The sequence below is a fragment of the Fusarium proliferatum genome (assembly GCF_900067095.1).
Source record: "Fusarium proliferatum ET1 genome assembly, contig: FPRO_scaffold001, whole genome shotgun sequence".
Classification (NCBI taxonomy): domain Eukaryota; kingdom Fungi; phylum Ascomycota; class Sordariomycetes; order Hypocreales; family Nectriaceae; genus Fusarium; species Fusarium proliferatum.
In genome coordinates this window covers 2,747,331-2,770,810 of record NW_022194790.1, presented here as the reverse complement: position 1 = coordinate 2,770,810, position 23,480 = coordinate 2,747,331, and the positions used below count along the sequence as shown (strand labels likewise).

Here is a 23,480-nt window from a genome sequence, read left to right as displayed (position 1 = left end):
TCGGACACGGCAACAGCGGTCCCGTCCGTTATGTGGGCCACAGGTCCAATGACGTCGATGCGAAAAAGGGAGTAATCAGCCACTTTTGGAACCGAGAAAAGCCTCAGCCACTGCATCTCAGTGGAGGCGCGGAGTTGACGGGTGCATCTTGGAGGGGAGGGGAGGGGAAGGAGTAGGAGAAATTTGTTCCATTATTGTTCTATGGTTTTCTCTAACCCCTGCTTACAAGCCTCCTCTAGTTCTTAGTGGCCATCACCTCATCAGTGGGACAAGACACGATATACCTCCACTAGGTGTGTACGTCTTCAATCTAATCTCTACCCCTTAGGTCGAGTGAGGTTGGATGTTGAGATCCTCCAGATACTCAGCAAGAGTCACTTCATCAACATCAATTGTCAGCCGGATTGGATCATCTTGCATACTCTCGTGCATAGTCAACCAATCTAGACAGTTGCCTGCCTAGGTAGTAAGTGGACGTCGTCGACACAGATAAACCTGCATTATTAATGTTCCCAACTTACAGTCCTTTTCACAATGCCCGATCAAGACTCATCACAGCCCTCTGAATTCTGGCTATATGGATACGGGTATGCCGAGACCTTCCTGACAGCATGTTCTTATTCAGTAATTAATGCCATTTACAGAAGCCTGATATGGAAGCCTCCGCCACACTTTGGTAAATCACCATTGCCTGTCTTACACGTTCAGCGGCCTTTCCACTAACACCTGATCTATCCTGTTAGACCGTAGAATTCCTGGATGGGTAGATGGCTATGTTCGTCGTTTCTGGCAGGTAAAACACCATTTTGCCCATATCGTAAATACTTCCACTAACATGCCTTCCAGGCTAGGTATACCTTCAAACAGCCGGAGTGAAACTCTAACTAAAATCGAACACAGTGAGGACCACAGAGGCACTCCTGAGGCCCCCGGGCGTGTCGTCACTTTGATCGAGAGATCTTACTGGGAACAGCTAACTGATAGTCACGACTCTGCTCCAGAGCGAGTTTGGGGGGTTGCATACCGTATCATTCCCGAAAAAGTAACCGAAGTCAAGGAGTATCTCGATATCCGCGAGATCAACGGCTACACCATTCACTACGCTCCATTCCATCCTGCCGATGGCTCTCCCCCTATTCGTACTCTGGTCTACATCGGCACCCCAGATAATGAGCAATTTGTCGGCCCCCAGGACCCCCAGGAGCTCGCCGAGCACATCTTCCGCAGTCAAGGGCCCAGCGGCCTGAACAAAGACTACCTGCTGAGTCTCGATACCGCCCTCAGCGAGCTTGCTCCCGATAGCGGCGATCATCACATCCATGACCTGGCCCGCCGTGTCAGGGAACTTGAGAAGAATTGTGAGGATGAAACTAAACTCCTCAACCCGACGACCTTGGTCCATCAACAAAAGCACAGTACCGAAGAAGCAGAAGAAATAGAAGAGCCACATCACTAAGAAACGGACAATGCATCAAGTACACAGACATCTCAACAAGCACATGTAAATAGACTATAGACCCTCATGATGAATAGCATACTTATGATGAGCAGCTAGATGCCGCTCCTCAACCTTCGTGCCATTGCTCCACAACTGTCACCAATTTCAGTCTCGGTTAGCCAGCGGAATTCACGTATCAAAGCACATATAATCAAAAGGAACAGGTCGCACGCAGCGCCATTTCGCATTTTTGTTCTTGCCCTACAGAGGCAATCCTCCAACATTTTTTCGCACAAGGTTCATTCGTAAAACGGCCGTGTCAAGATGGCAAACCATACCAGCCCAAATGCCATACCATGCCCCCTAAAAACCACGCTTCAACCTAAGTGCCCGGGTATAATTCTGCGTTTCAATATGCTCACCAATGCCTGACCTTATCATCCAGCCGTACAAAGAATCCGCAAGCCCAGGAGCCGGAAGTCATCGAAGTTAACCGCCATTGAAATTCAATCCTCAAGGCCCCGTCGATAACATTTCGAGCGCAATGTGACGCACTCCACTCCGGCCTTAAGTTACGTCAACTAATATCCCCTTCCACCCTGGGGAGGTTGTTGCTGGGGAGGCATTTGAGAAGGATCAGGGTACCCAAACTGCTGCTGAGGCATGAACCCTAGATGTACTTTAGCATTATTATGGATTGCCTCCACGATTCGTTCTCAGCGTACCTTGGGGAGGAGCGCCGTAGGCTTGCTGAGGAGGGGGGTATCCCCGGCCATAAGGCATAGGCGCATACATGTTCGGCGCGGGGACTTGGTAGCCATGTCCAGGCGGAGCCATTCCGTAGGGAGCTGGTCCCCCGAAGCCTCGCCCGTACCCACCTCCTCTGCCGAAGCCGCCTCGGGGGCCATTGTCGGATGCCTTGTCAACTCGAATGGTTCGTCCGTCAAACCTGGATATGATTAGATTCTGTATTGGAATGAGATAGCAGATCCGCCATGAAACAAGGAACAAAAGTGACTCGTACTCGACATTGTTCATGGTTGCGATGGCCTTCTGAGCATCGCCCTCCTGGGTGTATCGCACAAATCCAAAGCCACGGCTGCGGCCGGTATCACGGTCCTTGACCACCACCTTTCCATATCCATCGTTAGAAGTGATCTTATGGTCCCAACAAACACCCGCATCAGAGCCACAGATATATGCAGAACTAAGAGCGCTTTGCTTGAAGGAAAGAAAGGAACAGAGTTACCTACAGCTTCTTCGACAGGGCCGAACTCCTCGAACTTCTGACGCAGAGTAGCTTCCTCTGTGTGCCATGCAAGGCCACTTGAATGGAGTTAGCAGATGAGGCAGCCGCAAGAGAGGCTTGAAACGAACCCAATGAAGAGCTTAGACATATTGGATCGTGGGTTCTAGCTCAGACGTCAGCTTGTGTTCACGATAGACCACTGAAACAAAGATTGCCACGGTGGTTGTAGATGCGTCGCAGAGGAGCAGGCTCACACAGGACCCAATCCACAGAGCAAACAGAGTCCTTGACAGCCTCTCCGGGATCACGGTCACTAATCTGTGTGATCAAGATGCCGCGCGTCGTTGCGCAGAAAGGCGCGCGCTTATAGGCAACGATTGTGCAGAGTGAGGAGGATAAGAGGGGCACTATGAGATAAAGAGCGCACCTTTATTGCAGCAGATGCCTTCGGTATTGGTGACTGCGTCTTCCACAGACTTGATCTTGTTCTTCAAGAAACTGAGCGCTTGCGCTAATTATCAAAGACAACCAGTTGACAAGTGGTTGAGCTGTGGTGCAGGGAGAGAGATGAAGGTGGAGCTTCAGAACGGGAAGAGGTTGCGGATGTAATGAAGTTAAAGCAGAGACAGAGAAAGCCGGGTAACAAACAGGTAAGGTAACTTTAGCTTAGCTTATATTCACTAGACGGCGTGGTCCAAGGCCCAAGGATGGATGAGAGGGGTCCTGAGCATGTAATGTAATAAAATGCGGGCGGAACGTGACTGTTGATGTTATGTATGTATGTATGTATGTATGTACGGAGTGTCTATATGTATGTATGCACCCTGCAGCTGCAGCACAATGCAGTGAGCGAGCGAGCTGGAGGCACGGCAGGCACGTTGTTTCTGTAGTCTATCGGCAGCGGCGTTGAATGACGATGCTTGCCAGGGGTGTTTTAGAATATCTCGCCTCGCCCATGTCATGTCTGGCGTGCCATGTTTCGCTGCTCATCGTCAAGGCTTTCCGTTCTTTTCTACAAGACGAGCCAAAGGTCTATCGCCATCGCTCGAGTTGATGGCGCCTGCTTCATTTCCACCATCATTCATAAATTCGAGGCCAAGCTCCCTCCTCGCGTCGATCCCAGGTCCCCGGTGGGCACATCCGTGGAGGCAGTGCTAATAAACTGCACCTTACCGTACCGTCACCGCGACAGACGACCAGGGTGTCTGGTCAGGACGTTTCGGACTCGGGTCTGGCAGGGGGAGCTTTATCCAAACAAGCTTTGGGCGGCAGAAGCAAACACAGGGGCAGTCCAAGTTTGGGTGCAAGGTGCACTACCTAACCCACCACCCTCACCGTGGCCCTGAGGGTTTTGGCGGCATCCATCAGCTTCATTCAAGCTCGTGCGGGCCTGTGATGACGACGGTCCTCCACATCCTGTCCAAACTTCTCCCCACAACCATCAAAGCCAAGCACCGCGCCTAGGCTTAAACCGCATTCTGCCCCTAAGTCAAGCATAACAGTCTGACGATCTTCCCCCTTCTCATCATACTGCCACTCTTCAATTCGCCGCTTGCATAGCCCCCTTCAATCCACTTGAGCCAATATCCCGGTCCTCCTCCGTTAACTCTAGGTTGGCGGTTCGTACGGAGTACCTGTTCTTTGTTATATATAGCGGACTGCTCGTTGCAGAACATTTGGCATCCAACGTTGTAGTCTATAACGGGACATTTTCCTGCTTCGACATTATATGCAAAATACTAAGACCATGCAACACGGCCCTATGCTTTTTTAAGGTAGCGTTTCATGCTCTTGGCGATGGTAATACTCCTTTCAGGGTGTTATACTCAAGCCCCGCCTCACCAAACACCTGTTCCCGACACGTGCTGCCCCTCCTTCTCATTGAGGTGGAGGGTTGATTCAGGGGCCAAGCGAGCATGCCAGCATGGTAGGCTTGCAAGGCTTGCAAGACGTTGAGGAATTCATGCGCAGTCTATGTATTTCCTTGCTTGGTTGTAGAATAAATGAAGATCAGATATCTGTGCACGTATTAGTCGGCCTTGAATCTTTCATCATATTTTTTCTTTCTTCTTCATGGCTTGATAACTTATACAGGATGTAGTTCCGGGTTCTTGAATTCCTCCGAAGAGTACTCCATATGCAGCATGGATCTAAATCTGTGTAAGACAAGACACTAATCCCAGACCGTGAAACGTGCAGCGTGTCGAGATTTCGTGTCTTCGTAACGACAAGTACGAAACAAGCCTGTAAGGGTATGCCGGAGTTTCTCCTGCTCGCACTACCACTTGCTTGAATGTTTCAACAAGGAAATACAGGAAATAGGTATGGGTAACTCTGCTAAGCCAGCCATGACAGCGGCTGCCTTGACAGATATGCAGTAGCGTGGTGAAACGCTAGATTAAGCATCAATGCAATGCTACCTTGGCAGCGGCTTAGTCGATTGAGGTACCAATGCCAAGAAGTACCCTTCGCAAACAGGATCAGGACCTACCACTTAGATCTGACAGGTAATTCGCATAATAGCTCTTGATTAGGAACCAGAAGCCGCATGGTGGATGTTCCTAGAGTAGAGATTGGGGGAAGCGAGTGTATAAAAGACGCCCAAAAGAGGTGGCAGCCAGGGGAATAGATTGGCTTGAGCGACCTCGAAGAACTATCCGTAACGAGAACAGATCAACGATTTCTTAGAACTTCAGAAGAAACGGACTTTTAGATAGTACTGACCTCAAGTCAGTACTCAGATAGAGGTAGGTACCTAAAGTAAGAGGAACGGGCCAAGAGAGACAGTATGAAAAGCCCATTCTTGAGGTAGGTTACCTAAGGTGTGACTTACAAGTTTGGGGCAGCCATAGCACCTACCTTTTTCAATATCCAGACTCGTTTCGCGGAAGGCGCTGAGCTCGTATCATGTTTACCTATCTTGGGCGTGCAAACTAACACCCCGTAACGATATCCTCCCCTCAACTCTTGATCACCTGCAAACGCATTTGAGTGACTCGCAAGAGACTTGCAGGTTGTGCTCTCCGAAGCTTGGCCTAGATGATACCTCATCGCAATCGCCATCATTCGAATGGCCAATATGAGAGCCGGCACAGGATCTCAGCAAGTCCAGAATTTTACTCCCTAGATGTCGAATCGAGCGGACTTGACACAGTTCATGCTTGGCTGAGCCAGGTTCATGATTATGCAAGTCACAAGGATCCGGAACCGCAGTTCGCGCAAGACTTGGACGGCGATTACACACCAAACTGGAAGCCAAACTGGAAGCCTCACGATCTTTCTGTTGTGCCGATATCTCGGAATTATCACCAGTCTCGTCATTCAGGAAACCGAGCCTTCGATCAACGACCCACTTCCCCAAAATCTGGTTTACTTGAACACGACACATACTCAGAATCGCAACATGAGCCCTCTCTTGACATAGGGTCTGACAAAGAGAACAGGAAGAGATCTCGTTCACGTTTTAAGCAGGATTGTCACAAAGAAAGATCTAACAAAATGTTGTTCGAGAGACAGCCAAGAAGGAAAACACGCCCAGACCGGTATACTTTCAAAGACACAGTGGGTAAGAGGGATCACACGACCGAGAGCGAAGAAGAGAGGCCAAGAAAAAAGTCACGCTCAAAGAAGCAAGAGATTAGAGCGAGTCGGGATATTATGAACAATTTTGCATCTGGCGCCATCCCAAACACAAGAGTGACGGTAGGTGGTGAAGCAAAATCGAGCGGATTTCCATACCGAGTAAACTAATGCTCGTGTATTTTGTCAGATGAGGCCTAATCTTACTGCTGGACTGTTCCTGAACGGTCGATCCTCAACATACGGACGAGGTACGCTACCTCTCGGACTCGATTTAGTCTTTTCTCATCATAACATAGGGGCTGACATTACACTCGACGATATGACATTTATTGAAACATGCGGTGACAAAGGAAAACCATACGAGATTCTCCAACATATTACAAGTGAGAACTCGAGCGGCCAAGATGATGTTTCAAATAGTGACCATACTTCACGGAGCGCCACAGAACTCCCCATAACCACAACAAATGATGAAGAGGGAGAAGTACAAAGCCTCGCGGATGATATCTCTCAGGGAAATCAACAGAATAATATTCAAAAGCATGGGTTTGAGGCTCATAGCGCCTCTGTACGGTTGACAGAAACCACTCAAACATCCGACTACGAGACCCCTGAAGCGATGTTCAAGAGGCTTATCGATACAGGCATCTTCGATGGCACAGGTATTTTGGAAACAACTTCCCATAGGACTATGGAGCCAAATATTGAACATCACGATTGCCTTGGCATGAATGGTACAAAACAATCAAGCAATAACCCGACATATCAAGACAAGGGGGTAATGGCCGACCGCAGCAGGCAGTCAACTCTCGAACCAAACATACAAGCTGCCACAAAGAATACACAATTTCATCTGAATGGCGGTGCAAAAAGTGCACCAGTGCCAACTAAAGCATCGTGCTCCCGATATGAACAAGAATTGCCAGTTCCGATTAGCAGCACCTCTCCACAAGTTCAACCTTCAATTCTACCAACATCGGTAGTTGAAAATAATAAACACAGTATTCCTGAGGAACCATGCGTCAAACAACCCCAAGGTACGAAGAGTATCTCTACTACTAATAATCGAGGTCGGCCGCTTTCTCGAATCTCAGAAAGGGGCTATCGTTATACCGAGCAAAACGATCGGCCAGGGCTTATGTTTCCAAGCTTCATAGCGGAGGGTTTCAATGGTGAGCACTCATACCACCGAGGCTCGACAGAAGAAAATAAACCTCAGTTGGAGGGCTCGTTCGTTCACCGAGGACTGCAGTCCCATGACATCATGATACCAGTTTCAGGGTCTCCAGGCTTTCAACAAGCACGCCGACCACTTAATGGGCATATTAGTAGTGCAGGACTCGATTCGGCCGTCTTCCCAACAGTGCACTCAGATATCTACTCGGACCACCGAGACATACAGCATGATGATAGGCAACTTACACAACCAGACTACTGCGAAGACAGCGAGACAATTCAAGAATTCATTAAGCGGATCGATGGTGAGGTAAGTATGAAGTGGGACAACTCACAGCAGTCTGTTGGTGTTGGCTGCATTAGTGATATAGAGGAATGCGCCAAAAGCGAGTCGTTCGAAATGGACAACAGCGAGGATTTGTCACAATGCAGCGATGTAGATCATGATGGGGTAATCCAACAGAGCTTACGCGGCATATTCTCAAGCTTTGATCAAGGGTCTATATCGACGAATCAGGCTATGGCGGAAGATTGGGAGCACTCAGATTATGAACAAAGTCGATACTGGACAGGAAAATATCACGATGAGCATGGGGTCTCTGAGGCGAAAATGGTTGGTTTCTGGAGGCCTAATCACTTTTAGGCTGATGTACTCTTGTCTTGAATCTTTGGTATAGCGGTACGTAGCTGGGTTAGGATTCATTACTCAGGTTCTTGGTCCTTCCATTTGTTTCTTAAGGACTGAACATCAATGCCACATTGTTCTGCTTTGACAATGACAGCACCAGCTTTGCCAATAACGGGGGCATCAATCATTTTACCATCCAGGGTCCAGGCGCCTCGACCGGACGCCGAAGCCTTCTCATCAGCGATGGAGATCCTGATAGCCCATTCAACCTCCTTCTGATCCGGAGCGAACATACGCTGGACGACTTCGACCTGGCTTGGATGTATGCACTGCTTTCCGTTGAAGCCAATGGATTTTCCTCCAGCACACTCCTCCTCGAGAGTTTTTAGCCCCTGCTCTCCCTTATAGGAGGTGCAAACTAGATCAATTGCACTTGGCAATCCGGCTGCCCGGCCTGCGGTGACTATAGCAGATCTTGCGTAGAGAAACTCGGTCAGAGACGGGGTTCTTGTCAGCGAGAGATCAAGGGCGAAATCCTCGGCTGCGAAGACGAAGCCACTCAGGTAAGGAGATGCCTTTGATATCTGAGCCAAGTCCATGATGGAGCGAGCTGACTCGATAAGAGCTATTATCTTTATTGGGTTATCTGCCTCGGCTGTGTGGCGTTCTGGAGCGACATGTCGGAGAACATCAGTAACAAAGGTCAGGTCAGCCGCAGAATTGACTTTGGGAACCACGACAGCGTCAACATGAGACATTGGCGCGAGTGTGGTCAAGTCTGAGAGAGCAAAGGGGGTGGAAACAGCGTTGATGCGAACGGCCAGCTCAGAAATGCCAGAAGGCCGAGCTTTGAGGTTGGAGATGTGCTCGCGCAGTTGATTGCGGGCTGTATCTTTGAGAGAGGGTGTAACCGAGTCTTCCAAGTCATAAGTTACGTTGTCTGATTTGAGACCGAGAGACTTGGTGAGCATCTTTTGCGATGAGCCTGGCACTGAGGGGGGAGGGGGGTCAGTCTCGGCATTCAATGATGAGTGAGGAGTCCTGCTTTACCATAGAGCAAAGAGCGGCGGATAATGGATGGAGACCGGGCAGCCATTTCGTGGGATTTCACGGGTTATCAAATATGAGCACAAATATCTGTCAATTGCGCATATGAGCTGCGCTTGTAGATGATTAGTAGCTATATCCTGAAAGACCGAAGTCCCTTAGGCTATCACGACTTATACGCCGAGAAGGTCGGGGCCCACCCACGGCAGCTCATGACGTCCTACCGTGTAAGACAGAATCTGCCAACTCCCACCGCCTGCCTAAACCAATGACAGGGGATTTTGCTGTCGCGGATCATGCTCCATCCCTTGCGCGGCTTGATAGAAGGCCAGCTTACACAAGGTAGCTTCAAAGCTCCACGTTTTGTTACATTGTCACCTACGACCCCTTCGCCAACTACATACGACAATCTTTCTCAACGAATCGAATCGAGTCGAATACGAACAGTGTCTGAACGAAAAGTATAGATATCACGAGCTACCTATTCTCCATCCAATACGTCGACTTGTTAGCTATCATGGATGCCACGCAACCACAGCCCGCGCCGGGCAGTCTTAGCTGGCGCCTCAGCGCGCATCCCATTACGCTGCTCACGTTTCTGGGATTCCGGATATGTGCGCCTCTCACGGCATTTCCTTTGGAGCGCAATTGCTAATGTCCTGCAGCAAGTGTCCTGATCTACTTTCTCGGTCTGTGGATCATAAAAAGCATGTGTGTATCCTCCCTCGGACCTCTTCAGCCGTGCGGAGCACTAATTTTCTTGGTAGGATCATGATCTTCATCATCACGATTCTCCTCCTCGCCGCCGACTTCTACTACATCAAGAACATTGCCGGCCGTCGCCTTGTAGGTCTGCGCTGGTGGAATGAGGTCGATCCCCAGACGGGAGAGTCGCAGTGGGTATTTGAGAGCAGCGAGCCAGGTACCAAGACTGTCAACCCGACTGATAGCCGCTTTTTCTGGCTCGCTCTGTATATCCAGCCTATGTTGTGGGTTCTCATGGCTATTCTTGCTCTTGTGCGACTGCAGTTCTTGTGGTTGCCCCTAGTTGGTACGTTGGATAGAATACCCCTGGAGTCTGTGATTCAGATACAAAGAGCACGCTTTGAAACTATGCTGGATTCAGTGCCACTAACACTCGGAACTAGTTATTGCTCTTGTCCTCACCATCATGAACACTCTAGCCTTCTCACGATGTGACAAGTTCAGCAACGCTTCCAGCATCGCTGGTAGCGCTTTTGGAACGGGCAACCTGGCCGGAAGCCTCGCAAGCAACATGGTCAGCAACTGGTTTTCTCGCAGCTAAAAAAAAACAAAAGCAAAGAGTGGGCTTCGAATGGATGAGGCCGAGCGAATCTTGACTTCGTCACCCCATTGACTGGACGAAAAAGGGGGAACCTGGCCCGTGTTTTGTGTTAGGACTTTGCAAGGAAGACATTGATGTCGGTATGAGTCGTTGAAGTTGTAAATTAAAATCACAGGGTTTGTTAATCACCGTTTGCGAGTTTTTGACGACGATTTGCAGTTTCACAACGCCTATGGGCGGGAAATGTATGAATAATACCTTGATCAGTTACCGCTCTGGTATCAATCATTCACGACCTAACTAAATCGCTCTCGTTATAAAGACTGCGCGACGCTATCGACGTTTTCCCACTGATTGTGTTTATGATAGCACCAAATTCCATGTTTCCATGATCGCTGCAACAAGCAGATTTCATGCAAGATCTCGTGAAAAGTGAAAGACCTATGTCAACATGGCAAAAGAAATATGTGGTACCTCTCTTGGTAGGCCTGCATCTGATCAATGACGGACCAGCTATGTCGCCAACAAGCCGAGAGAGAATACACGGCACCGTTACGATGGACAAAACTGAGCAGGCTACGTAGGCGACCCAAGAAGTGAAGCGTAAGAACAAGATATAGGATAATCCAAAACTCCAAACCCCATAACACACCAGCATCAGGAGTCAATGCCTTCGACGGGACCTGGATCTCTCTGATCTACAGATGGCTTTTGCCCATGCAAGGCGGCACTATCGTCTTGCAGCACGCTCGATTTCATCATCCAGCTGCCGCTCCTCTTCCTCTAATCTTCGGATCTCATCGACTGTCATACCATCTTCGACCAAGTGAGCCACATTGGACGACATGCCCTGGGGTGTCTGAGCACCGCTGTGTGCTGCACGATCGTGGGACCCGATGGATGAACGAGGCACGCCGCCAGGTGGGGGAGTCGGAGCGACACCGCGATCTCGGTCGAGGCTACCGAGGGCAACAGGTTGCATGTGGTTTTCATCTGAGTAGGGCGAGTTGGGTGAGTCGGTAGCACGGCCATGAGTCTCCTTGTCCACTGCGTATGTTTGCTGTGTGACATACTCATCACCAGCCTTCTTGCTGCGTCGACGCCGACGAAGAAAGAACCATACCAGAGCACCGATGATGAGAATACCGCCAATAACGGCACCAACGGCAATGCCAGCAGTTGCGCCGGTTGAGAGCCCCCCGCCGCCGCCGCCGCCGCCACCGGAACTCTCTTCAGCCCCTGCAGTCGACGAAGGCGAAAGAGTGGCTGTTGCCGATGAGGATGAGGAAGTGGTAGATTCCAAAGTGTCCTGTTGGCTTTGATCCTTCTTGAGTTGGTCATTTAGTTCACTGATCTCAGTGGTGTTATCGGTATTGGTGACAGTGAAGAGTTGTGTTTTGGTGTAGCCTGAAGCTCCATCCTTCTTCCAGTCAATTTGAATGTACATCTCTTTTCCGTAGTATTTCGAGGTTCCGCCTCCAAAGTTGAGGGTCACCGAATTGTTGTTGACTGCGTTGGATAATGTATCAGTTACTGAACTTGAATATCTCACAAGGGCGTGTCGCATTCCTCGCAAAGCATACATACCATCTGTGAGTTGTCTATCGGTCTTCGCATCCCTAAATTCGACATCACCTAAAGACTCAATGTTGTCGTCGTTGATAACCTGCCATTGGACCACATCGAGCGTGGTTTTGGAGTCGGGTTTGGAAAAGCCGATGATCTTTCTGTTCTGGTCGCTATCCTTGAGCTGAAAAACATAACCGTCCTCGAAGTTTGTGGAATTGAAGACAATGACTTTGGTCTGTGACCCCGAACCTCCCACGCCCGTGTTGCCGTTGCCTGAGCCGTCAACAACACCGTCGGAGTCGCCTTTGCTGGAGGGCAATGGAAGATTCATATTGGCGGAAGAAGGGGCATTTTGCATGTCCTTCACAACATCGCCCGTATCGTCCCGGTCAATTTGGTTGGCTATTTGTTCCATTTTGGGGTGTTGACTTGTCTTGTCCAGCTAAATCAGCAGTTATGTGTTGGCGATTGGTGGTATATTCGAATCAAAGAGGTTCTCTTGGACCTCTCGTCCGCTTCTCGAGGGCAGTACGTTGGAGCTGAAAGTGGTGCTTGTCGAGAATCGTTCGATTTCGTTTATACTCGTTTATACTTGTTTATCAAGTGTGGTCGATCAGTTCAGTTCAGGTCGGATTCTATTCCAAACGGCCGATTTGGTATCTTGGGACAATAAGTCCCTGAGGACAGAGAAACGAAGCAAACCGCAACACAAGCACAAGAAAAGCAAAAGCGAGGTGGTCTTATTAGAGGGTAAATTCCAATATCGTACTATAAGGTATGGTAAGACGGGGGGGGAAAGATGACAGAAGCAGAGGGGACAAAGAAAACAAGTCCAACGGGAGTTCCTTCGTCTTCCCTGGTCTCATCCATTGCTGCGGCAAGCCCAAGCGTGGTTCAGCCCTGGCTTGACTGCCTGACTGGCCTGACTGGCTTGTCTGGATGGTTGCAAATGCAGACCTGGGCGTACTCAGCCTGGCCAGCTAGGACTTCGTATAGAGGGTACTTTGAGGGTACAGCACAGTGTTTGTCCATAAGGGGCAAGCTTGACGATGGGCGGCTCCACTGCATCCCCTCCCTGGGAACAAGGTTGTTTCTACTGGGCTGAACAGCTGTGTTAGGGTGTTCCATTGTTTTGTGGTAACTGTATCCGTAGGGCTCCATTCGCTGACATGAAGTCTGAAACGTTTGCTAGATACCTACGGAGTAAATGCACACATATCAGTCACCGCTCATACCGTACATGATGTGTCTAGAGATGCAGTCAAGTTGTTAGTCCTTTTACACACTGGACTCGGACTGTCTGAGAGTTCACAGACCACCCATCAGCCCAACCACGAATTCTCTCTCAGCTGAACTGTTTGAACAAAGGGAATGCTCCAATCCTTACCTCTTCTGGCTTGGGCCGGACTGGGGTATTGCCCAGACCCCTGAAACCTCTCGTCCCTACTGGAGACCCTTGATCCCGCCATCACAAAGCCCCCGAGGCTCTGATGGAGTGCTTCTGTATGGACGGAGTAAGCACTAAGGTATGGAATTGGAGAGGCCGAACCGTTCAAAAGAGTTGAGATTTTCAGTGGGCAAGTGTCGGAGTGATGTCTGCTTCTGTTTGTGTTCCTTGATAACCCTATGTGTGATCACCATTTATTCAACTCTCTGGCCAATCTCTGCTGTACTTGAGACATCCATCCAATCCAATGTACGCATACAGACAGTAAAACAGTGGAGAGGCGGTGCAGCCCGCCCTCGGGGAGCAAGAAAACACAAGACCTTCATATAGGGTGCCAAAATAAACTCAGTAAAAGATATCCTAAACTTAGTGTAGATATTCTAAATTTATGTAAAGTTACCTGAGTCTTTTTGCCATTTAGGATCAAGGTCTCGAGAGTTTGCTTTCCTCCCCTAGCCCGCTAACTGCCCGCTACTCCAAACGTTGACTCTGCCCTATAAAACGTTGGCATCAGAAGCATCCACTCTTTGACGACGTTTCTCCAATTAGACAAGTCTACTGCGGCTGACAGGATGCCCAGGATCTGCTCGAGACACACACTGTGAGGTACAAACTGTAGACTTGTCAATCCACTAGAATTTTGGTTCGGCGCATCGTCTTACACTTATTGGTGCTGAGCCCCCGTCAGCCCCAAGATTACTTCCATCCATCGTCCAAGGTGGACTTTCAGACCTAATGTTACTGTCAGGCAATATCGGAAGAGAGCAAGACTCTATTTCTGAGGATTTTTGAACCAAGATATCTCCAAAAGACGGACTGCCTATAACTTGTCTTGTCTGTCTGTCAACTATTGCTTGCTGTCGTGGTAGAGCAACTCACTTATACGCGCCAGCCAACCAACCTCGACCGTGATATCTCGTCGTACCACCCCAGGATTTAAAGGATGAGAGTACGAAGTACCTTGCCTTGATCTCTTCTTCCACTCTAGTACGGGGTACCAACCCAACGATTGATTCTCGCCTATACTCACACTCTATAACTGTGTATATCTATCCTGGCCAGAGGGTCAAACTAACGTTCACTCCTCTCCAGGTCAGGAACTGAGAGAGTGTGATGTAAGTACTTTTGGTCGACAAGGGAAGTTCTGCGTCTCACTGTAAGATTAACATACCAACACTTCAGCCGCTCCCTAGCAATGCCTCACACTCTACATATGCCTATTATAAGCACAAGCCTTGACCACCACCACTATCCATCCTACCCTGGAGACAACAGCTGCTTTTTTTCCTTTGACAATTTCCATCCCGCACAGCCAGGAGGCGTGGGCAATATGGCATTCCAGCGCTGCAAAACACGTGTATCGTGTGACCATATGGCCTGTTGTGTAATAAATCTGTGTATAGTAGCTAAAATGGGCAGTACATTCACAAAAGTCATCACCCACCAACACTGTGACATTCCACCTTTTCATGCTTGTTCTGTTTATAGAACTGACCATCAAAAAGCCAACCGCTGTTTGAGTGGCACACGGACCAATAATGCAACACTGCAAAACACCAAACATTAGAATTAATGATCCTCCTCTTTGACTCTCGTCTTTGTCATTGCTCATGCTTACTTCGCAAAGTGTTCTAGATGGTACTGACTACTATGTCTTATGTGTATTTGATACTCCAGCCGATTTTGATTACTCCTTCATGAATGCAGTAACATCCAAAAACCATCAAGCCTTGTTTGCGCCGGAAAAAATAAAAAGTCAAACTCAAAGTCAACGGTAGAGCCAGAGCAGAGTCCAGTCTGGACTGAGCCCCTCCAGTCGTTCGTCTGATCCGAAACGCCAGCGACTCAAAAAGGCAACCCCAAATTACCGACTCAAGCGAACGTCATTGAAATCTCCTTCTCCTTGCCAAAATCATCATCATCTGAATCCCCCCACGGTTCATGCAATGTCATTGTTGGCAATGTCTGCGCCGTCTTCACCTGTGGCCTCGTTGCTGTCGTCTCAGTAGGTGCTACCGTTGCTGACCGCGGATGATCGTCAAACGAGGTATCGAATGTCATTTGAATGTCGTCCTCGTCGTGTCGGCCCGAGCCGTATGCGTCACCATGTCCTGACCCAAACCCTCCGCCGTACGGTGAGCTGTACCCAGGTGGTGGTGCTTGTCTGGTGTAGCTAGGTGTGTAACTGTGAGACCTCTCCTGGGACACACGAGTCTCGTGCGAGTCTCGTGCGCCGGTCAGATCCGTCCGAGAGCCTGCTCTAGAGCCATTGGCCACCGCCGAAGGAGATGCGGGAAGCGAGGACACATCCAGCTTCATTGGAGGCAGAGTTGATTTGATTTCCTTGACTTGTAGGTCCTCCGGGCTGGCGTAGTGATCTCGGGCATCTTTGGCAATTTCTGCACGGATTGCGTCAATGTCAAAAAGGACACCGGTGTTGCTGTCGGCTTGTTCTCCCTCCTTTGCTTTCTCTTTGCCTTCCCCCTTGTTCTTTGAGTCTTCGTAGATTTCCCAGTCCTGTTTCTCCGCGTTCTTTCGGCGACCGAAGAAGCTAAATCGCCCACTCTTCTTGGCCTTGCCCTCTTTCTCAAGGTTCTTGCGTGCCTCTTCGATCTCATTGATCAGTTCCCTCTGGCGCTCATTATGGTTGTCCGGGTCTGGATCTTCGATTTCAACGAACTCTTCACTCTCAACAGACCATCCACATCTTATCAACAATACCGGCATCTTTTGACGATAGTCCATGTGGCCATTCACGAGATCGGTTACGTCCATGTTCTCAACAAACGGACAATCCTCCACTGGAGCTAGACCTGCTACCCGGCGGATACCTCCACTCGTGAGTCGGAACAGGTAGCCTAGAATCCAGTCGTTGCGGTTGTACGCGTTCAGGAATCGCCCAGAAACCACAGTCTTGGCCTTGATGTACTCCTCCTTCTTTACCACGATAGGCGAACCAAACATGTATACATTTTGTACAATACCAACCGCTCCCTTCTTACTGAGCTCCTGAAGGCAAGAGAAAACGACTCGTGCGCCAATCGAGAACCCAACCAGTGTAATGGGTCGCGTTCCTAGGTTGCGTTCTAGCAGGGAATCTGCTAGAATCTTTCCAGCGGATGTGGCTCTGTCCAGCGAGACAGCCCAAGGGTTGTCAATAAGATAGGCAAGCTTGGTGAGAATTATCGGCAGCTGCAGAGCTGACATGAGAGCAGCTAGTATGGTTGTGCCCAGAATTTGTTGGATACTTTGTGTAAGAGCCTTTATGATCGTTAGTCTGATAATCTCTATTGGAACAGTGTGTAAAAATTCTGACCTCAGTAGCCAAAATGTTGATGGTGTCACCCATACTCCGAAGCATCTCGGGCTCAAAGAGCACTGAGTAGAGGTCACCCATGACAGGGTCTACCGTACTGAATGGCAGTCGTACGTCATCGACCTTACCTGTCAGCCACCCCGAGATAGTGACAATGAGGTTGACTCGCTTGTTGTTGTGAAGGGGACGATATTCGAACGTCCTAACCGCGCCAGTTCTTCGATCCGCAGCCCTGCCTCCGATGATACTGCCTGACGCCGCTGCGCCCGACGTGATGATCGCTGCGCCTCCTACACCACCGAGGAAACTTCCCGTGCCAGTCACTCCGATGGCCGTTAATCCGGTAGCCAGGCCAGCACCGATGACAGGAGCAAGCAAACCTGCCGAAAGACCAATGACCAGCCCACCACCTACGGTGGCCAGTCCCATCATCACATATCGCCGGGTCAATGCGTTCTTCCTGCGAGTTTCTGTGTGCTCTTCCTCGTTCCAGTTCTCCTTCTCGGCAGCTTGCTGCATCTCCAGAGCCTCTGTGACCTTCTTCTCGAAACGGCAGATATCTACCCACGTGATATCAAGGCTCTCACCAACTCGCTCCAAGAGAACTCTCGAGCGGGAATCGTAAATAGAATCAGCGATCAAGAGGAGGAAGAGGTCGCAAAGCACAGTCCACCGAAGATCAATATCGATCTTTGCGGTGGTGGGGAGCTGTGATGGTGTCTTCACATCAGAGAGCTCCTCGCCGTCAAGCGCCTCATATGGCGGTGGTGCCTCTGCAGGCTTCTCGTCCAGTGATGGGGTACTTGGCATCGATGACTCGCCATCTGCCATGGGATTTGATACTCGAGCATTAGTATTGAGCGCGGGCGCCAAGTCCTGCGGCATAACTCCATGCTCTGCCAACTGTTCGATCATAATCTGCTCTGCTTCATTGATCTCCATATGAGCGTACAGTCGAAGCATCATTTTCTGACCCCACATCAGCATGGATTCAACTGAAATAGCAACCTCCTTCTTTGTCTTCTTGTACGATTTCATTTTTTCCGCCTCTTTCACAAGCCTGACGATCTCGAGACGGACCAATCCAACGTATGCAACTCTTTGGCCTTCTGTCAAGAGATCTTTGGTAGCCTGCATCTGACCGATAGCATCTCGTCCTTCATCATCGTCGACCATACTGGTTCCGGCTGCGCTCTTGAAGAGATATTTCGTATTGTCGTCCATGCTTGTTGCCGACTCGGCATCATCATCCAATGTTACCCGAGTGTAGCCCTTACCAGCACCACCAAGTCCTCCATATTCGTACGATTCATCCTGTTCCGGATCGTATTCCCTTGCAACTAGCTTGTCGTCGTCATTATACATATCGTATCGTGCATAAGAAGGCATTTCTTGCCAGTCATCATCCTCCACCCCCTTCTGAGGTTCTTCTGGCTTGGTAGAGATCTTCTGGTGGGAAAATTCGGAAACATCCTTTCGATTGGCCTGCGTAGGCGATACAGGGGTTGGCGCGATTTTGTCGGACTGAGGGGGTTCTTCCTTATTGACAGCTACCTCATCACCTGTAGACTTTTTGACGGGATCTGCTGCCTCTGGTTGTGTTTCTACTAAGCCCTTGTTCGTCAGATCGTCTGGCTTGGGAGTCTCTGGCTTCTTGGTAGTGACAGCGACATCCCTATGCTCTTTGGAAGCCTCTGGCATTTCTGACTGTGTCTTTATTGGATCTTTTGGCTCCGGACCGTTGATACTTTTGGCCTCGGTAGGCTCGACTTTTGCTGGAGTTTTGCTAAAAGTTGGCGCACGGGTTTCGTGCGTGACCAAAGACGGGTTCGAAGCATCTTTGCTAGGATTTGACTGTTCAGATCGAGCATCTTCAAACGTTTCGCTCTTGTCGTCATCCTTAACAGATTCGACGGCCAGGGGGTTTGTTTGATCGCTGGCCTTATCGTTGTTCGTCTCGGACACTATCGGTTGCTCACCGCTCGAGGCATCTGCTACTGGAGTTGCAGCAGGATTCTCATCTTTGGACGTCTCGGTAGGCTCATCGTTCTTCGGAGTCGGAAAGCGCCTGATGGGCAGACCAAAATCGTCAACCTCTGCAGGTGTAGTCATGATGTCAAGCAATGGCGAATTGTAGTTTGCCTGGGTCTCCCGTTCAACGGGCTCGACGGAAAGAACTGCTTCTGGGACAGAAAGAGAAAGCAAAGAGAAATATGGTTCGGCTACGTGTAATGCGCCTTGAAAGAATGGATCGAAAGGGCCGAAGATCTGTAGATGACATTCGACCCAAGTACAAGTGCTGCGAGCGGACGAATCCTTCTGGCTCCTGGATTAGGTTGAGGCCGTCAAAGGATACTCTATGGTGTGATGATGTAAGTGGTTGTTCGACGTGAAATGCCACACCCGTATTCAATGATCTAGAGGCTGAGACGAGTTGTTGAAAGGGGCGGGCTTATTGTTCCCCTCGTCCCTCTCAAAACTAAAAGGAACAAAACTCCTATAATTATTGATGGATAGAATCCAACTTTGACATTACTGTGAGTGGGGGTCGACCCATCCCATCTGAAAAGATGGCTGAGTCCGGCGGAAGCGGTTGGTGGCCCTCCACTAGCAGACAGCGGATGGCGGGGCTCTCAGTGGTTGGTGGCTTTTAGTGGAAGGGCATTGTGCCTGCCCAGAGGGTTCATAGTGCAGGACACCCCTGTAACTCAGGGATGGATCTCGTCATTCAATATATGGTTGTTCTCAAATCAATTTCTCCTTCATACCTCACGCGACCCCTGATTTGTCTACATAGGCATACCGTTCTTTGATTTGAGACGAGCTTCAGCAATTGATACAGTTTATGGTCATAGCAAGATGAAGAGTTGGTTGGGGCCGAGTGAATCATGATCTGATTAAATTGCTAACATTGTTGACGCTCAAACACTATTCCTTTCATGCGCCCCTGGACTCCCTCAATCTATACTATCTTCTCGGGTATCGCTAACGGCGCACACTCCTTTTGATATCCCATGCCTTCATTGGCACATATTCCAGATCAAGCACGTGGTGGTCTTAACATTCCTGTTTCAACCCTAGACTGTCACCCGCTTTGCTTGCTAACTTTCTCATGACTCTGCCATGGTCACTTCCGCTGCTGCAGTGTCCGTTTCGCCTTCATCTGCTGCAGTAGCCTTGTTCCTCCTCCGTCTCTTTCGCTTGCCGGCGCCTTCTTGTGGGACGTCCTTCGCATCAGTAGAGTCTCGTTTTCGTGGTTGTTGTCCTTCTGTCTTTGCTTTCTTGGGTTTCTGGACCGCCAAAGGATTGGGTCCCTTGGGTCCGTGTCCTTTCTTCTTCTTCTGTTTTTGTTCTTCAGAGTCGTTGTCGGTCTTCTTGTCGGCCTTGTCGTCGTCTGCGTCTTCTCGCTTTCGCTTGCCCAATTGGTTCTTGATCTCTGCTCGAAATTTGCTTCTCTCCTCCTTTGCTCGCACTTGAACGCTCTCATCCGCCATTGGCTCGAGAATCATGACACTCCTCTTGATGTAGATGAGGGGGACTCCTTTGATGCCTCGCAGCATCCTTCGTACCTCCTGGTCTTGGCTGGCCACCACATAGCGATGCTTGTTCTGAAGTGTGTCTTTGGGGTCGACAACTGATCGAAGACACTCTTGAGTGCTCAATGGCTCGGGATAATCGTCGGGATGGTGACCGCATCGTCTTCGCTCCAGGGTCTTGGCTAGGTCAATGGCCTCATGTACACCTGGCTCATTTCGCGCTGCATAAAGTTTGCGAATTTCGCATTGAGTAATCACTATTCCAGTTAGAAGATCGACCACGACTAAGTTTGTCATGACATACTAGGCTTGACCTTGCCATGAACTGTCCTCGATAGAGCGGGCTCAAGGTCCATCTTGAATCGGGAAGAATCTCTCACCATCTCGGCATCGACTGCATCTTGTAAGCTTTGTCTATCTGGTTCAAGTTTGCGACAACTTACCCAGAACCTGATAGGGCTCACGAAAGCCGAAGGTCTGGGAGAACTGCTCCATGAGCTTCCGATATTGTTTTGATCGCTTTCCTCTCATTTTGAAAGATTTGTTGTACCAAGCTAGGTATTTGTTTAGACTTGCTAGGACTGGATGCGACGAAGTCAAGGCTGGCAGAAAATAAATTTCCTTATCGCGGCACGTGCGATAAGCTAAAATCAACCCGCTGCTACATGCGCCATGGCTGTAATGCCCCGCCATCCCACTTCCTTTACTTGCATCGTCATGGCTAGTAGGTAATTAGGTATCTATCATTCGGGGCTGAAATTAAGTGATGCTATTACTTTCTCATGGATTACATATCTGAATTTTGTCTAGGCAGATTGTTCCTATGTAATGAATGCTGACTCGTTACATGAGAACCATATGTTCGCTTCTCCATCATTAAGTCGTGTAATTAGGTATCTTATGCTTTGAAGTGCCGATCTGACAAGTCTACTGTAAGCCGTCCAGATGTCTCAGTTGTCCAGCAAAGAGACTACTATGATCCCTCATTTTTCACGCAGAGGGCTGCTACAACACTGATATCGTCAAGTTTACCTGCTACTGTTAGCTTTGCTTTCTCCTTTTAGAAACCTGTCGCTGTTGCTTACCACCCTCGCTCGCTAAACCCTCCTCGATCGCATGCTCCATGAATGGACTCTCGGCGAAAGGATCTACGGCGATTTCCCGAGCTGCCTCCATCAGATCTTGAGCCGCAATTCTCATTCCACCGTTGCGGCCACCTGTGCGATCGCCCTTGTGAGCTTCTGCATGTGTTCCAGATTCCCACTCTTTAATGCTTTTGAGTATTCTTGCAACGATCTCGTGCTCCCAAAGATTATCGATGACCCCGTCACTCATCGCGAGCACAATATCTCCGACTTCCAAATCGACCCTGTCCATAACTGCATTATCGGTGGGTGTGTCAGGACTGTTAGTCCCAAGCTGTCGTGGGCAATCAAACCAGTGCCACTGCTCCACAGTCTTGTAAATGACTTTTTCAGTACTGGGTCGGAGTACCATGACCTGGCAGTCGCCCACGTTAGTCACATACAAGACGGGTGATGCCTGTGCTTCGTTCTCGGTGCAAGTCTTGTAATGTAATTGCGCGCCACAGGCTGTTGTTGTTCCCAAACAGTCATGCGACATAGTCGCCTCAAGAGTCTGTTCATATGCACTTTGTAGGCTGGCGATGGGGTTCGGTTCTTGCGACTTTGGTAATCCAACAAGTTCTTCTTCGATCGCAGAAGACCAGAAATGCCCAATCAGTCTCGACCAGAGACTACAGTTCAAGTCAGTAACGATGTTAAAAGAGATTCGGAAGTTGCCCGGCAACTTACCCGGCATGCCCTCTCGGTCTTGTGGCCCACGCACCCACGCCGTCGTTGGCACAAATGAAATAATCACTCGCGTAGACAGCATCATCGCCATTTGTTTTCCCTCTGATAAGCTGTCCGTTGACAAAAGCACGACGGTCACGGCTCTGGTGGTGGGTACTTAAAGGATCGGTAAATGATGTAGACGGAGGAGAGAGGAAAGGCGGAGGGAATGGGCGGGGAGGTCGTTTCGCAAAGAGTCCAATGCCTGTTTCGAATCTAAAAGGCAAGATAGGAGCATCATGTAAAAGGCGAGTCGTCGTCGAAGCGAATCGTCTCTTGCGATACGGGCGCCATGCTGTGCATATCGGGCGTCGCACCGGGAGCGATGGTAAGAAGAATGTCGGGACGGCCGCCAGAATCGAAGATGGTTGACTGGGCATTCCAGCTGCACAAGCCCGGAGCTGCCCCTTTTGAGTTGCCTGCCTGGCCGCAACCTGTAGTTAGATTGCTAATGTGCTCTCCGAGAGAGAGATGTGATCTCCAGGAGAGAGCAGACCACCGTGATCAGGCTTGGACAGCTGGGGGAGGACAGACAGCTCCCCAGACACGTGATAAGCCCGAGACCGCCAAAAAAGGGCGTCATCCAGAACAGGCAGTTTTTGTGTCAAAGCGACCAATGATTTACAAACACTATTCTTCTCCCGCAGGAACCCGAGCTCATTGTTGACCCCAACAGTAGGAGAGAGGACTAGGATGAGCTAGCATTGGAGGCAGGACGAAAAGAATCACCCTATAAACGCCCTTAGAACGATTCAGTTTCTGCGGTTGGCCTGCTTCTTTTGTAAAAACTTGCCTTGAGATAGGGGATGTGCTTCGGCGATCTTCCGTGAGAGAGTGGCCGAAGCCCAATTGTAGCAATGCATGGCGTTTGATAAGTCAGCCAATGCCACATCCGTATATAGGCTATACCAGAGAAACTCTGAGTAAACTTGACAACTGAAAAGGCATATATACATAGACAGGCCCCATTAGTGAGGGACTTCAGTCAATCATGATTTCGGTGAATTGTGTTAGTCTGAAAGAGACGAATAGCAATGGTGGATTCTTTGGCGAGAAAGTTACCCATATATCTAGGCTACGGAGTACTGGGAAACTAACAGCACTTTAAGAACATTCATGGAGAGAAGATTCACCAGATGACATAACAAAACTTCTGACGAAAACAGTGTGCCAGAATCAACTGGTCTAAAGATCTACTGCAATACGCTAACTTCCCCAAGTCTTTTCATTACAAGTTAAAGGATAAAGGCCCCAAGTTTTCTTGCCTCCCCTTGAGGCTGTAGTCGCTAGAGCTGTGTAGGGTAGCACGTGTTCGCCATGGAGAGACAGGCAT

The 23,480-nt window shown here is 49.4% G+C and overlaps 9 protein-coding genes across 9 annotated transcripts; 3 read left to right on the top strand and 6 right to left on the bottom strand.

The window, feature by feature from the left end:
• Positions 1-534: 534 nt before the first annotated feature.
• On the top strand, positions 535-1,456 carry FPRO_01183 (uncharacterized protein; the record flags this gene model as incomplete). The annotated part of the gene is made up of 5 exons (XM_031234294.1): positions 535-587; positions 645-676; positions 744-793; positions 847-872; positions 901-1,456. The coding sequence occupies 5 exons, from the start codon at positions 535-537 to the stop codon at positions 1,454-1,456; spliced, it is 717 nt and encodes a 238-aa protein (XP_031075289.1).
• A 563-nt stretch (positions 1,457-2,019) lies between these two features.
• Positions 2,020-2,835, bottom strand: FPRO_01184 (uncharacterized protein; the record flags this gene model as incomplete). Its single annotated transcript, XM_031234283.1, has 5 exons — positions 2,020-2,108; positions 2,164-2,387; positions 2,463-2,569; positions 2,692-2,764; positions 2,816-2,835. 5 exons carry the CDS (start codon positions 2,833-2,835, stop codon positions 2,020-2,022), a joined length of 513 nt encoding a protein of 170 aa, XP_031075288.1.
• Positions 2,836-5,726: 2,891 nt separating this feature from the next.
• FPRO_01185 (uncharacterized protein) lies at positions 5,727-8,088 on the top strand (the record flags this gene model as incomplete). Its single annotated transcript, XM_031234272.1, has 3 exons — positions 5,727-6,389; positions 6,457-6,517; positions 6,566-8,088. 3 exons carry the CDS (start codon positions 5,727-5,729, stop codon positions 8,086-8,088), a joined length of 2,247 nt encoding a protein of 748 aa, XP_031075287.1.
• Positions 8,089-8,147: 59 nt separating this feature from the next.
• On the bottom strand, positions 8,148-9,169 carry FPRO_01186 (uncharacterized protein; the record flags this gene model as incomplete). The annotated part of the gene is made up of 2 exons (XM_031234261.1): positions 8,148-9,064; positions 9,124-9,169. 2 exons carry the CDS (start codon positions 9,167-9,169, stop codon positions 8,148-8,150), a joined length of 963 nt encoding a protein of 320 aa, XP_031075286.1.
• Positions 9,170-9,637: 468 nt separating this feature from the next.
• On the top strand, positions 9,638-10,426 carry FPRO_01187 (putative Golgi apparatus membrane protein TVP23; the record flags this gene model as incomplete). Its single annotated transcript, XM_031234249.1, has 4 exons — positions 9,638-9,734; positions 9,786-9,831; positions 9,888-10,171; positions 10,269-10,426. 4 exons carry the CDS (start codon positions 9,638-9,640, stop codon positions 10,424-10,426), a joined length of 585 nt encoding a protein of 194 aa, XP_031075285.1.
• A 730-nt stretch (positions 10,427-11,156) lies between these two features.
• Positions 11,157-12,410, bottom strand: FPRO_01188 (uncharacterized protein; the record flags this gene model as incomplete). Its single annotated transcript, XM_031234238.1, has 2 exons — positions 11,157-11,935; positions 12,014-12,410. The coding sequence occupies 2 exons, from the start codon at positions 12,408-12,410 to the stop codon at positions 11,157-11,159; spliced, it is 1,176 nt and encodes a 391-aa protein (XP_031075284.1).
• Positions 12,411-15,314: 2,904 nt separating this feature from the next.
• Positions 15,315-18,870, bottom strand: FPRO_01189 (uncharacterized protein; the record flags this gene model as incomplete). Its single annotated transcript, XM_031234227.1, has 2 exons — positions 15,315-16,703; positions 16,759-18,870. 2 exons carry the CDS (start codon positions 18,868-18,870, stop codon positions 15,315-15,317), a joined length of 3,501 nt encoding a protein of 1,166 aa, XP_031075283.1.
• Positions 18,871-19,868: 998 nt separating this feature from the next.
• Positions 19,869-20,825, bottom strand: FPRO_01190 (uncharacterized protein; the record flags this gene model as incomplete). Its single annotated transcript, XM_031234216.1, has 3 exons — positions 19,869-20,551; positions 20,599-20,688; positions 20,738-20,825. 3 exons carry the CDS (start codon positions 20,823-20,825, stop codon positions 19,869-19,871), a joined length of 861 nt encoding a protein of 286 aa, XP_031075282.1.
• Positions 20,826-21,267: 442 nt separating this feature from the next.
• On the bottom strand, positions 21,268-22,527 carry FPRO_01191 (uncharacterized protein; the record flags this gene model as incomplete). The annotated part of the gene is made up of 3 exons (XM_031234205.1): positions 21,268-21,326; positions 21,380-22,050; positions 22,109-22,527. The coding sequence occupies 3 exons, from the start codon at positions 22,525-22,527 to the stop codon at positions 21,268-21,270; spliced, it is 1,149 nt and encodes a 382-aa protein (XP_031075281.1).
• Positions 22,528-23,480: the final 953 nt, after the last annotated feature.